The sequence below is a fragment of the Embiotoca jacksoni genome, unplaced genomic scaffold (genome assembly GCF_022577435.1).
Source record: "Embiotoca jacksoni isolate LCO1_2020_lvr unplaced genomic scaffold, fEmbJac1.0.p SCAF_20, whole genome shotgun sequence".
NCBI classification, from domain to species: domain Eukaryota; kingdom Metazoa; phylum Chordata; class Actinopteri; family Embiotocidae; genus Embiotoca; species Embiotoca jacksoni.
The window spans coordinates 2504500-2519477 of NW_027185341.1; the positions used below are offsets into that span (position 1 = coordinate 2504500).

Here is a 14978-nt window from a genome sequence, read left to right on the forward strand (position 1 = left end):
AAATGAAATGTAACCACTTTATTATTGCAGTATATGAATTTGTAAAACACAATCAGGAAAAAATACTTTTTGACAAATACGCAACCAATACCATTCGGAAATCAAAATCACTGGTATTGGCTATCAGAAATATTTCGGATTACATTGGCCTGACTTGCCTGATGACTGCCTTCCCTCTTTCACACACTAACACCAGTTTCTCCCACTGGGAAAGAGGCTGTTCTGATTTATTTCCACTAGGCCTAAACTCCACACACATACACCTTTTGTAACTCTCTGTTGATAAGCTTTTCTTAATCTGCACTGCAAAAAATAGTGGGGAACTCCTTGTCTTACCAGCCTGCCAGCTGCTAACCAGACAGTGCGCTTGGTTAATAATAGCCAGCCATCTTTGTTTAGGGCCTTGTTCTCAGACATCCAAGGCCCACTAATTGGCCATTCTCCACTTCTGGGACTGATACCTCCGCAATGATTTCATTAGAGCGCAGGTAGACTGCTCACACATTGAGAGTGTTATACCATTATGGCTCAAAACACAATCACTGCCATGTGACTGACCCTATTTGGGATTTTCCTCCAGTAGCCAATACAAGGATATAAATACAAGGACTTAAAACAACCATCTAAACCTGTGAGAAGTGGCTGCAACAGTGTTTCTCCAGTCGAATTTTGGATTTCTCGACCTCAAGCTGACAGCTCTCTTCCACTGATCTTTCCCTCTCCATCATTTCGTCCCTGGCATTTGACCGGGCAACACTCTCACTCTCCCCGGCGTCCTCTCTCGGATGGGGAGGATTGGCCGATATAAAGTTATCTGCGTTGGGATTTGCCTGTTAAGGACGCTTAAGGCAGGGGTTTTAATGTCATGACGTCACATTGATTAGCGGCCACTTTGATCCTTTCAGCCTCTAAGCCGCACTGTGCCCTGCTCTGTCGGTCGGTGGACACGGGATGTGTTAGTGACTCCCTTGGGGACCGCGGAGGAGAATGCACGGACGCCCCTGATCCATCCATCCCCGTAGGCCACAGCGCAGCTCCCCCTTTACCGCTTTTGACATTTCCCCGCGGGTGATGCTTTTGTGAGTATACATCAAACTTAACTCCCGTTCAAAATGGCAGACAAGGACAGCGTGGAGAAATACCTGGAGAACAACCCGCAGTTCGCCAAAGAGTATTTCGATAAGAAGTTGCGCGCTGAGGCCCTGACCGCTGCCTTTTCTGCACCCCTCGATGTCAAAGACACCGCTTCGTTCAAAGATGTTAACGCTGTGCAGGAATCCGCCATCATCTTCGAGCTGATCCAGGAGCTGCAGAAGCAGGGAACCATGGAGGAGTCCCTTCACAAAGTGTTGCAGAGAGTGGCCCTGATCTTACAGGCCGACAGGGTCAGCTATTACGTGTGCCGAGGAAGAAACGGAATACCCGAGCTCTCCTCTTGCCTCTTTGACGTGACTCCGACGTCCAAATATGAGACAAACCTGATCCATCCGCAGGCTGAAATTGTCTTCCCTCTTGACATGGGTATTGTTGGTCAAACCGCGACTTCCAAAAAGCCACAAAATGTCCCTGACGTCTCAAAGGTGAGAAGTTGTACTTGAAGGGCTGTAACGGAGGCTCCAAAAAAAACAAGTGGCCATAACAAAACAGTGGACTGTTTGTCTCTAAATGTGCGAAGAATCAGATTACCTAATATGTCACAGATGACTAAATTACAGCCACACTTGTTTATATTCACTGCAGGCCTGGAAAAAAAAAAAAGTTCTAACTATCTTTATTTGTAGCCGAACATACATAATGTGATTTTGCTTTGGAAATAAGTGAAACTTAAATACTGACAGTGACTAAAGCTATATTGTGGATGTTTTTCATTATATAATTGAACCTTAATTTGTTATACTTTAGTTTTCATACACTCTACAGTATTTTCTTCTTTGCCACGCAATATATATTTTTTTTTGTAAAATTCAGCAAATATCCTCATTATTTGTTATGTGACACTGCATAGTGTGTTACCATATACCATGATGAAGTAGCTGCTGACCCATCTTGTAAATCGAGAAATGTGAACGCAGCAGCGGCTGTCTTCTTGGGAATAATAGACTACTAATTGCTGATCTACGGAAAACTAATGTATTTAAAAATGAAATATTAGACAGCACAATGTCTACTAAATGAAAAAGTCAATGCTCATGCATATTAATTTTTTTCAATTTGGCAGGTAATATATGAAAAGAATATTGAACTCTATGAAATGAGATGACGAGTATGATTTTGTGTCGTTGTATGCTAGGGTTGTTGTTTTGTGTTTACCTCTGGATTTAAAAGAAATATATTTGATGAACGTGTTTTCTGTTTCTCTCGATCCAGAATTCAAAGTTCTCTGACTTTGTGGACAAACAGACCGGATACAAGACCAAATGCATGCTCACCTTCCCTATGGTGGCTGAAAAAGAGTGCCTTGGAGTCGTCATGGTACTAAACAAAATAGGAGCTGACCAGTTCACTCCAGAGGATGAGATGGTGAGGATGCACACGTATCTGTCGTGGCTTGCAGAGTGAGGTGCAACGTGGTTGTGCTTTGGAGACTCACCGCTGACACTCGTTGACTGATTTGACCATCAGAGTACCGGGTGAAGAAAGTTTGACCGTATTATTACGCCCTCTTTGTCTTAACATCTAAAACACACCGTGGGAATTCTGTTCACCCCGTGCATGGCTGATTATCTGCTACTTTAAGAACAAACAGTGCTCAGCCATGTGGAGTGTGCTGCTAAACATAGATTATTTCTGTAATTTGATATCATCAGAAGGGTGCAGTGCACTCCCATTATGTCAGTGAGAGCCAGCCAGACCTGGCTGACTTGGTGCGGCTGCTTTCAAGCATTTGACATGAAAAAAAAAAGATATAATGTTCTGACCAGGAATACGTTGTCTTACCCGCAATCTTACGGGTAAGCAAACTTCGGGTGTCTGCAATCTTACGGCTACGCAAACGAGGCACAATTCCCCTAAAGAGTAAACTGGGTCACATGGAAATGATGGTTTTACAGGCTATTGAGGTTTAGTCTCAGGTGCGGCGGTAATTCACCGGAACTGAAGAAGAGAATTAAGGAGATCTAAGGAGAGGATTGGTGGAAGGGATGCACAGGCCAAAGGCTTTAAGATGTCTATCTAAGATGTCTGGCATGAGAGGGACAGAGAGAGTGATTGCTCACTTCCCTGTCTCCTGACACATTATTTCTATTAGGAGAAAATCTTGCATTTAAAAAAAAAATTAAAAAAAATTCAGTATTTAAAAAAAACACACTCATGTTTATTTGATTAAGCATCAAAGGTTTTGGTAATCCCAATTGTGATGGAATTGTATCAGCCTGCAAATACCAATGAGTTCTATGTCATGTATATAAATCAGTGCACAAAATATGTTTTCTGTGTCAGTGTGCACTAAAACGACCTTTTGAAAATGGACTCATAAAGAGTTCAAGTCAATAATCACTGATTTGTCCAGTTTCATCATATGTAAGCTGCACTCATCACATTAGTTTATATGGCATATTACATCTTTGTAAGGGGAAATATTGCGCAATTCTACTCAGTTGTGCCACAGTCTTAAATCTTCTGTTGTTTTGATGCAACTTCTCATCTGATTTGGTCCTCAGCTCTTCCACAAGTACATGAACTTTGCTCAAGTCATCACCCTGCAGCATTACACAACCTACATGTTCAATGTGGAGTCCAGGAGGAGTCAGGTAAACTCAACTGCTACTGTTTATCATTTAAAAAGTATACTATGAGTCAGGAAAAGTGGGTGAGAGGGTTGGACAGGAGAGCGTGGACATGTGTCATCATGAGTCACTGATGCATACTGTGCCCCCTGTTAGATACCAGCACAGAACGAGGTTCATACTATACTGCAAATATAATTAAAACGTGTTTTCCTGCATTCACTTTTGCTTCTTTGGCTGCAGGTGCTGCTCTGGTCAGCCAGTAAAGTGTTTGAGGAGTTGACAGACATTGAGAGGCAGTTCCACAAAGCTTTCTACACTGTAAGGACCTATCTACAATGCGAACGATACTCAGTGGGCCTGCTGGACATGACCAAAGAGAAGGTCGGTTCTTCAGAATAGATGTTTTTCTTTGGATTTTGTATATGCCTACAGGCCTACATAACTCAAAACTAAAATATTTTCATCAGGAATTTTATGATGAATGGCCGGTGAAACTTGGAGACGTGGAACCCTATAAAGGACCAAAAACGCCAGACGGCAGGGTAACAAATTCGTTTTTCTCTTCATTTAATCAGCTTATTCACACGTTGCTCTTTAATTCTTACTTTGTTTGATTTTTTTTTGTGTGTGTGTGTGTGTGTGTGTGTCTAGCACAGTTTAAGGATGATCAGTAAATTTCTAACAGTCGTCTGCTTATTACACAGGAAGTCATCTTTTACAAGATCATTGACTACCTCCTGGAAAGTAAAGAAGAAATCAAAGTCATACCGTGAGTAACTTTGGCACTGAAATCCATACAGTTCATTACGTTGTAAAATACATCATAAGAACAGAACAAACTGTGTCAGTGGCTTGTGATCAAGAAATTGGAGAACATTACTTGAATTAATTTTTTTCCAAATAATAGTCCTAACTGAGTTTTGACAAATCACAATCAGTCAAATTCACTAATTCAAGGCCAACTGTCATAGCTAAAGAAATGGGAGGCATTTAGTACACTTTAAAATACATGAAACATGCTCATTTACATTCTGCATCAATGTACCATTTGCACCTCAGACTATTTCTGAGGGTTTCTTTTTTTTTTTTTTTTAATGTTGTTTGAAGACTTAACAGGAAGCAATAGCGAAGGGAATTTGCATGGAAAGTGGAGCCTCTGTGGAGGCAGCACCCACATGAAAGTCAGCGCTGTTTAACATGCTTCTCATTCCAGCTCACTCTGTGTGTTCCTGTATTTCTTTCACAGGGGTCCACCTGCAGACCACTGGGCTCTGGTTAGCGGTCTACCAACCTACGTCGCAGAGAATGGCTTTGTAAGTGTCTCGCAGCTGCTGCATTTCGTTATCAGAGTCTCCATAATGATAAAAGAAGAAAAGGGAACTTCAGTCTGCGCAACGACCGATTTCACAACGCTAAAAAGTCGATAACAAACCTACAAAAATGTCACACGTCACACGTTCAAATAAAAGCTAGATTATTCCTTACATATAGATGATTCAACTTTTGATGTATTTGAAACAATCTCATGTGTTTGTTTTTATTTGTCCGCCCGCAGATTTGCAACATGATGAATGTGGCTGCAGATGATTTCTTCACTTTCCAGGTGCGAACCCTTTTGCTGTCGTTTATATCGAAGTCACATTAAGTTGTGCTCGGCATCGTTTGTATTCACTTTAAAGCCAATTCCACAATTTGCACACGACACGGAATACACATCTGCACCTGTTCTGATGACGCTGATTTGTGTTCGTCTGTGCATTGAAGAAGATGAGAGCCTTAAATTTGAAACATACGTCCACTTTTTTCAGAAAGAGGCTGTGGATGACACGGGTTTTGTCATCAAAAACTGCCTGTCGATGCCGATCGTCAACAAGAAGGAAGAAATCGTGGGCATCGCCACTTTCTTCAACAGGAAAGACGGCAAACCCTTCGATGAGCACGATGAACAGATCACTGAGGTTGGCGTCCCCTCTGGCTCGCTCTTTACTCCCCGTTCGCGCCTCGTGCTGGATATCGTGATTTTGTGTGTGGGCTCAGTCGTCTCAATGCTCTGCGGGTTTCCTCGGCTTTTTGTCGAGCATGTTGCCGCATAAGTTGGCGTGATGAAAAGGTCCTAAAATAGCAGTGACCTCATGTGAAGTTCGCTGTGGTACCACAGCCATGTAAAGAGAATAAATGTATCTGGGTGATGCAGGGCTGCGGCTAAGTTGCTTCTTCTTTCGGGTGTCTTTTTCTCACTCTTTCTTAATTTCACCCCGTTTTTTTTTTTTATTTTTGAACCAGGCCCTGACACAGTTCCTGGGCTGGTCAGTGCTGATCTGTGATACCTACGACAGGCTGAACCGCATGGAGTACAGGAAAGACATCGCCCAGGAGATGCTCTTGTACCAGACCAGATGCACCACAGACGAGATGCAGTCCATTCTGGTCAGTGTCAGCCCGACTTTCTTCCCCATTTTCTCTCCACGAGCATATCTTCGATCTCTCAACATTTGCTCAAAAGCCAATTATAGCCGGAATTTAAAGTAGTCAAAGGGTGATGGACCGTGAGCAGCTTTTTGAGCAGCACTCCTCCATTAGCAGCTTTTACAGGACTAATAGAGGGTCAGATGGGTCATATATCCCTGACACAAGAGTTTAAAAGGTTAGCGCTCAGAGCACTTGTCTGAGGTGATTGAAGACATGACATCCGGATATTTTGTGTGGTTGCGTTTCGATGCACATCAAGGAATTCAGGCCGTGAATTTTCGCTCTGGATGGCCGCAGCGTGCCCGTGGACAGAACGTAAAATGTCATTTGAAATGATTGTTGTCTCTTTTATAACCAGAACACCAAAGAGAAGTTTGACGCAGACCCTGAAGACTGTGACCCGAAAGAGATGTACAAACTATTGGTACGTTTTAGTTCAAATCTGCAGGACCAAAACCTCTTTTCTTTTCAATCAATATTAAATTGAATTCTATTCAAAAATGTGGGAAAATCTTTTTATTTGTTGTTGGTAAATGGTCTATACTTGTACAGCGCTTCGTCACCTTTCGGTCTCAAAGCGCTTTTACATGTTAACAATGATGTTGTAATCATGCAGTCATTTGTACGTTTTCGGGAAGAAATGTTTCATGGGTGCCTTCGGTGTGACCTGCGTTGTGTTTTTTGTTCAGAGAGGGACCTGCCCACCTGCTGACAATGTCAACGGAGAGAATCTGTACCTGTTCTCCTTCAGCGACTTCCCCGTTTCAGAGTTCGACCTCATCAAAGCCGGCATTCGTATGTTCTTTGAGCTCGGAGTTGTCGAAAAGTTTAAAGTTCCCCCACAGGTGAGTCATCTGCTCTCGTTAGGATGTTCTCGCAGGCACCTTTTTTGGGGGAAATATGTCTCGTATTTTGTCTCATTCACATCTAGGATGATGTTATTTGCTTAAACTACATTAACTGTAAATTAGCTTTAAAAAAATGAAAAGTTTTTTTTTTTTTTAATTTTTTTTTTTTATAGATGATGGGCTGATGTGCAGTTCTTTTATAGTTTTTCCAAATGCTGTAATTGGCATTAGATTAAGTGATTTTTGAAATTCAAACTCACATCAGAATCACAATCACATTGAGCTTTATTGGCCAGGTAGTTTAATACGTACAAGGAAATTTATCTACGGTTGTAACTTCCTGTGTAACTTCACATGTGATCATCCTGTGAAATCATTTGGAATGATTTACCTCTGTCATAAAACATCCGAATTTTTGGATGAGTAAAAAAGAGAAAAGATTCTCCTTCACCTGTGAATCTTTTGGGCAACTGCATTGGATCTTTTTTGCGTAGAACAGAGAAGCAGATGTGACCCTTGATATGACTACCGAGGCACGCCGTGAGTTCGCGAGAATTTTTTTTTTTAGTAATAATCTGTTGTGTAGCTGTGAAAGCAGAGTGAGCTTCATTGGGCACCGGGACGAAAGCCTTCTTTTAAATCACACTATTATATCAGACTAGGGTCATGGTCTTATAAAAATATACAATTTTCCATCCTGACCACCTCGTACCTCTGAATAATTCCCTCCCTTTCCCTCTCAGACGCTGACCAGGTGGATGTACACCGTGAGGAAGGGTTACCGTTCCATTACCTACCACAACTGGAGGCATGGTTTCAACGTAGGCCACACCATGTTCTGCTTGCTGCAGGTAAAGCCTACGTAACATCATTAAAAAAAATTAAAAAAAAATTATACATATTTATAGATGGTCTATCGACACACATATTTGCATATTGAACTGAGCCCGGATCCAACGTTTTCCTCCCCTGCAGACAGGGAGGCTGAGGAAGTACTACTCTGATCTAGATGCCTTTGCCATGGTGGCTGCCGCTTTCTGCCACGATATCGACCACAGAGGGACCAACAACCTCTACCAGACAAAGCAAGTCGTAACCTTTTCTTTTTTCCCCCGAGTGCGTTGAGGAATGTGCGTCCGTGTGTCCAACTGTTGTCTTTCTTTCTTGTAGGAGTGCACATCCTCTGGCCAAACTTCACGGCTCCTCCATCATGGAGAGGCACCACTTGGAGTACAGCAAGACGCTCATGGCAGAGGAGGTGTGACATATTATTCGTGAATACATTCAAATGTCGCGTTTAAACGGTGCGTAGGAAGAGGCGCACACGTTTTGACACATCTCCATCGTCTGTTGCAGAGCTTGAACATCTTCTCCAACCTCCAGAAGCGCCAGTTTGAGACTGTGCAGCACTTGTTCGACGTCTGCATCATTGCCACTGATCTGGCTCTTTACTTCAAGTAGGTTTTCCGAACATCTGGGACGGCACTTAAACTCAGCAACCGTGCCGCAGCTGCAGCTAGTGACAGACGTGAAATAATGCTCGTTAGCTACAGCCAATCGATGCTTGCCTGTCTACCTGTCTCCATTTTCTGACTGACCGTTGGCCTCGTCGCTTTTTCTTCACGCAGAAAGAGAACCATGTTCCAAAACATTGTGAATGCCACAGAGCCGATGCCGGAGGAAAAGGAGGCCATCGCTTATATCTCCAACAACCCCATCAGGAAGGAAATTATCATGTACGTATCTGATTAGAGTCTCTTCAGTTTACTTTGTGAGATTTTTCTGAGACAGCATGGCCCCTGCAGCTCATCAGCACCACTAGCAGAGTTGTCATCTTCCATTCCCTTGACTGACTGTCTGTCTGTCTGTCTGTCTGTCTGTCTCTCACCTCCAGGGCCATGATGATGACAGGTTGTGACTTGTCAGCCATCACCAAGCCCTGGGAGGTACAGAGCAAGGTGGGTGGCCTTCACAGCCTTCACATGGGTCGATGTAAAAATATAAGGCGAAGTTCACTGGCGGTCCACAATGCAAATGGTTTTCGGTGGAGTTTGCTCTGCTAAGATCTGATTCTTAATATTCATATTCATTTCATCCCGTGTCTGTGTCCTCAACCTTTTCATTCAGTTTAAAATATTCCCGGTTTTCGATTCATTATATTCAAAAATATACAGGACTGTGCAGGCGAAATTTAAATTGTGGAGACAGAACAACAAACTAAAACAGTCTGGTTTTAAATAGGTCATGTGCACTTCTGTGTTTGTTGTTACTTTTAGGTCAAATACTAAAGGTTTTACATAAGGTCAATACCAAGTTCCATATTTATAGCTGGTAGAAAAAGATCCTGACCTAATGCGCTGAAATCCCAAGTACATGTAAATCTATGTAAAAATGAAAACTCACCAGATAAAAGAACAGCCTGAGGGGGGAAATGTGTTTATTTCGTTTTTTCCGCTCCCCCTCGTCTTATGTCTTTCAATTTTGTTTCGTCTCCAGGTGGCTTTGATGGTCGCTGCTGAATTCTGGGAACAGGGTGACTTGGAGAGATCTGTTTTGGACCAGCAACCAATTGTAAGAGCTTGTTACCCTTCTTGTGTCTTCTTATCTGTTCTTCTCCTCCTCCTTTCACATTATTCCCCCCCTGCCCCCCTCCTGAAAATGTCTCATCTGTGTCCCTCAGCCCATGATGGACAGAAACTGTTCCGAACAGCTACCCAAGATGCAGTGCGGTTTCATCGACTTTGTGTGCTCATTCGTATACAAGGTAATAGATCCTCCTGTAGTGCCTCCCCAGTTCTCCCAAGACATTTTTTTTTTTTTAGCATGCTCATTATGAAAATAAAAGGGGAGGTGACAGATGTTGAGGCTCGGATTTTGTAAAAGGGAGTTCAGTCTGTGTTGCAATTGTTCATCTTTACCTACACTCACAGTGTAATGGGAGTGTAATGAGTTCATGCTGCATTTACCTCCCAGTAAAGCAACGCCAGGCACCATTAAAAAAAACAAAAAAACATATTCTTTCCATGAATTATTTTGATTTTAGTTTGTGGGAGCTTTACAACAGTAAAAGCGACTAAACTGCGACAATAGCCTTACTCCGAGGCTGTATAGCGTGTGTGACTTTTATTTCCAAGGTGATAACATTTTATTTTTTTAAAACCTCCCCCAACAACTCATTAAACACTAACTTGTAAAGCCCGGCGTGAATGCTAAATTTGTAATTAATACCTAAGTGTCAGAAAGAGGAGTAGACGCGGCTCCGAGGCGATCGAGCTGAATAACTAACGCTGTGTATATGGGGAATCAAAACATCATTGTTTATAATGCCGTCTGGGAACATTTTCCTACAGACTACAAAAAAAAAAGCCATTGAGTCAATTAATTCCTCACGCGGTCTCGTTTTTTTTTTTTTAGCTCTCCAGAGGTGCTGTTGTAGCTTCAGCCTCCTTAGGCTCTCTAACAGGGCGTATCGAGATGAACCTGTTGAACACAGCTGGAATGTCAGCCAGCTGTTTGTCAGTCACGATGGTATTTGGTCGATAACACACAAATATGCTACATCCATAACAATGACCGTGTGCCCGTCGTCCCTGTGTGCCGGTGGTGGCGGTGGCGGTGGTGGTGGAGGAAGAGGCGTACTGCATTATTGCACGGCAACAAACAAAAAAAACACCCTTCTTCTGAGTTGATCTCCTCAGCATCACGCAGCATGGATAACGCGTGCGAACACTCAAACGTGCTTTTCCTTCACCTTTCAGGAGTTCTCCAGGTTCCACAAGGAGATCACGCCCATGTTTGATGGTCTGAACAACAACAGGTCGCACTGGAATGCGCAGGCTGAAGTATACAACGCAAAGATGAAGGCCATTGAGGATGAGAAGAAGAAGCTAGAAGAAGAGGAAGCCAAGAAAGGTGATGTCATGTGTACAATGTGTACAATTACCCGGCTGGTGGAAGAACAAATGGTCGGTGTTAAGAGTCCTCCTGTGTCAACACATCTTTCTTATTTATTTGTGTTTATTTAGCTGGTGGTGGTGAAGGAGGGAAGTCAAAGACCTGCACCATCTGTTAAGTTCTCCTTCGGTGCTTGGATCGGGACTGATCTAGACAACACTAGTCTTTCCTTCTTTTCTGCTCTGACAAGTCATCTTCTTGGGTCTCATCTTCACCAGCGTAGTTCTCTCTCCGGTTGTTCTCCGTTCACTTTGGTGCATGTCCAGTCCAGAACCTCCGTGGTCTGGCCTGGTTCCGTGTAGGCCTGCTAGTCTAGCGTAGTCAGGTCTGGTCCTGCGGTGCAGTCCGCATTAGACCAAGCCTAACCATTCTTGTCTTCAAGGAGGAGGAGAGTCAGAAACTTAACGAAGAAGTAATGTTGGGACTGCGGGAGAAGCCGTTTGACTCCAGGACGTGACGTATTTGAATCTTCCTTCTCGCTCTGCTCTGAACAGCCATGGACATTTGAAAATCCCAACAAACATGTTCAACATACATTTCCCTTTAGCGTTGTAATAACCTGAACATTTTTACATGGTTTGAAACCACGGTTGGATAAACTCACATGGGTTGATCAAATATTTTAAGAAACAAACCCGTGTGTACGTAGTTGAACTATAGCACTGCATGCGCGTCATGTGGGATGTATGTATGCCAAAGCAATAGCATTTACATAGTGTTCCTATTGGCAGTAGTACTGTGTTGCACAATGCACTTAGCTGCTGCTGTCTTTGCAGCGGCAGGCCTGAACATAAGGAGCAGGGCAGGGACAGACGAAAGGGTTACGAGTTTTGTTTAACAGTCAAAGCAGCATTGGTCATATTTTTAAATGAGATGGGTAAATGGGGAAACTCCTTCGGCACAAGAGAGGGAAACTGCGATGTGAAAGGGTCTGTTGGCGCTGCAGTGGCGATACCGCAGCGAACGATAACGAAGGGCTGGTGTTCTCTTACCTCAAAAGGCGCTGCTGACTTGCGTGAGGGTATATTTATTTTAATATGCAATGTATCTACATACGTTTATATTTTTTTGACTCTTTGAGTATTTTGTACTTGAACTGTGTTCGTGTAGGGAAAGTTTGAGGCGAGCTTTCGAAAGAAGACGTTCTTGGACCCGCGCACAAACGTGCACCGAAATCACATTCGAGACATCGGCACTCCGTTTTTAACTTTAAGACCTCATTGTCGGCTTTGAATGAACACGGTTTTGAGCTGGAGAAATCAGACCCTTTGCGCCAGTGTTTAGCTCAAACTTACAATTCTTCAGCAATTCCCAAAAGAGAACTTCCATTTTAAACACATGTGCGACGTAGAAATTGTAGTGTAAATTGCGTAAAAACCCAACAACTGAAGCGCACAAGTGATTTGAAGGTGGAACCAAAGCAACCGTTGCCGTTTCTAAGCAGGCGAGAGTCGAACGGCGCAGTACCGTAGATCTACCTCTCCTGTAAGAAGAGTTGATAGGATTTGATTGCCCGCCAGTGTTTTGAGATCCACACAGCTTTAGACTTTAAATACCCTTGTTACATAGGAGGCAAATGAGGCTACCAAAGACTTACCACATGAATGTGCAGATGACTCGTGTTTGTAAAGATGTAACTATAGCACCATTGACTGTATGATGGTACAGGCCAAAGTTCTCTGCTTCTTCTTTTTTTTCTTTTTTTTTTCCCTTCTTCACTGACGCAACAGCGATCACGTAACGACTGACTCAGCGAATCCATACCTCTCCGTGTAAACCTGCGTTGAACTGACCTGAGTTTACAGCGTAACCTCAGTGCACTCTGTTAGCGGCGTCCCTCGTGGGGCGAAAGCAAGCTGGGTGACTCTCGACTTCCTGTGACGCAATATCATCCCCTCTAATCAATGGGGCATCGGTCAAAGGCACTTAATCCCATCAGAATGGCTTTGGTGCTACCTGGAAACACCTCGGCTGCCGCCGGAGTTGAGGAGAGGATGTGTTGCAATCACTGGGGGCACAAGACGGTGCAAAAACACCGACCGAATCAAAGCAGTGCGTTTCAACGGTTTTACCGTTGGTTCTCGCCGCACGCATTTCTCATTGAATGGCTCCGTCGCCGGTTCTGTCTCCAGTGATTAGAAATTGCCTCTCGCTTTTCCTTCGGATCTCTCGCGAAATACTAATTGCATTATTGTATACTTTATAATTATTACAAATAAGCCGTCATTCGGACGTTAGAGATTTATCGTGTGACGTACGGATTGACTTTTACTCTGTGTATGTGTCATGAGATGTAACGTGTGTAAGCAAATAAAGGAATTTATGAAGCTGTAAAAAAAAAAAAAAAAAAAAAAAAAAAGAAAGAAAGAAAGAAAAAAAAAGCTTCTTTTTTTTCCCTCACGATATTATATTGTAGTATAGTGTTCGCACAAAGGGGACACTTTGGTCTCTTATTCACACTTGACTCCCGCACGTGAAGGCAAGACAGAGACTTAAAGATCCTCGGGCTTAGCTGCGACAGCGCTCGATCTTAGTCATATACCGTGCGGGATCTTAAGAGGCTTCAAAGCCGGATGAGCCTCTGGGTGGGGGGGGGGGGGCGAGAAGATCAGCGGATTGCTTCTGATCCCCGCCCGATACCGTGCTGTCTGGCTGTGCTGTTCAGCGCCCTTCCCGCGGGCCGCCGTCGGCAGGTCCCGCGTGCAGAAAACGACAGATTCCATTTTATTCTCTCGTCATTTTTGACACGTGGAAATGTAGGGGAACACCGGTGCGGCGTGCGCGCGCGCGCCGAATGCGGGATGCCGCTGAGGCCTCCCCCTCCCCCCTCCCTCGACACGACGGGGTATTTGACCTGAGGGAAAGACGGAACGAGGCCCTGCGACCTATCATTTTGCGGGACGCTTCGGCCTGTCGTGACCTTTCGTTCTCCAAGAGCTGGCGCCGTCTTTAGGCAGCAAACGCCCCCCCCGCCTCCCCCCTCCCTCCGCCGCCCATCTCTCCTTTAAAGACCCCATAATTCAGAAGTTAAAGCTCCCCTCTGCTCAAAAATGTTTTTTTTGTTTTTTTTGCTGAGTATTACTTCACTTTGAAGAATTTCCACCTCAGAAAACAGATGTTGACAAAGCAAATTTATCACCTGCAAAGGCAAGTGCAGCCGGAGGCCGAATCGTGTGCCGCGTCCACTCAAAAGCCACCGCGCCGCTATTGCCCCGCGCCGTGTTTAACCGCCTGTTGGCTTTACGCGGCCGTGAATCGCGCAGGGCGAGGCTTCTGGGAACGCGCGGAGGGGAGTTCAAACGAGAAGGAGCGGCAAAACGGTGAAGTAATTGTCTTTACGTAAGCCGGGGTCTGTAATCTCCCGGCAAGCCGCGGCGGCGCTTCGATCCGCCCTCGGCCCGAGGCGGCCTACGCGTCGAGCGAATCCTCGTCGTCTCGTCGTCGGGGCAGCGTTCGACTACTTGTGTTACTTGTCGTTTAATTTACCTGCCTATTAGACGGGACTTTTTTTTTTTTTTTTTTTTTTTGCCCCTGGTAGTAAAACGGGTAACCCAGCTCGTTCTTACAAGATATAACGTTCGCACGCTGACGCGCTCTTGTTCGGCAGCTGCGACGCTGCTCGCCGTGTTCAGCCGCCGCGTGTTTAAAACGGGACAGAATGCCGGCGCTTGCAGATCAGTAATGTTCAGCTCTCACGTTCGACATTCGGCGAAACCGCGCGGCCGCGGCCGACGGGAATGTCACTCGCGACGCGAGTTGTTCGCCGTTCATCGGAGAATCGGGCGCGGTGAAAGCCCGACGTCACGTTGGCGCCGGGTGAAAAGCGAAGGCGTCAATCGCGTCATCGCAAATCGTCCCCCCCCCCCCCCCCCCCCCAGAGGGACGCCAGCGTCTGCGCCGAATTGTCACAGCGATCCGTCTCAAATTCGCGGCGACGTTTTTAGCCTGGATCAAAGCTGTCGGATCGCAAAAATCCTTT

General features: G+C 44.5%; 1 protein-coding gene across 1 annotated transcript; it reads left to right on the forward strand.

Moving 5' to 3' along the window:
* The first annotated feature begins 1112 nt into the window (after positions 1-1112).
* On the forward strand, positions 1113-11173 carry pde6c (phosphodiesterase 6C, cGMP-specific, cone, alpha prime). The gene is made up of 22 exons (XM_069155570.1): positions 1113-1580; positions 2368-2520; positions 3660-3749; positions 3969-4109; positions 4196-4270; positions 4433-4497; positions 4975-5041; positions 5284-5331; positions 5537-5686; positions 6012-6155; positions 6556-6621; positions 6887-7042; positions 7789-7896; positions 8021-8130; positions 8216-8303; positions 8402-8502; positions 8674-8781; positions 8940-9003; positions 9542-9616; positions 9726-9809; positions 10804-10957; positions 11071-11173. Exons 1-22 carry the CDS (start codon positions 1113-1115, stop codon positions 11115-11117), a joined length of 2562 nt encoding a protein of 853 aa, XP_069011671.1. The 3' UTR covers positions 11118-11173.
* The last annotated feature ends 3805 nt before the right edge of the window (positions 11174-14978 follow it).

Bases quoted from the DNA above. Each gene is read 5' to 3' on its own strand.
- pde6c (XM_069155570.1), top strand. From the start codon at position 1,113: ATGGCAGACAAGGACAGCGTGGAGAAATACCTGGAGAACAACCCGCAG. The intron at 3,750-3,968 runs GTAAACTCAACT...CTTTGGCTGCAG, and splicing joins TGGAGTCCAGGAGGAGTCAG to GTGCTGCTCTGGTCAGCCAG. The intron at 8,503-8,673 runs GTAGGTTTTCCG...TTCTTCACGCAG, and splicing joins GATCTGGCTCTTTACTTCAA to AAAGAGAACCATGTTCCAAA.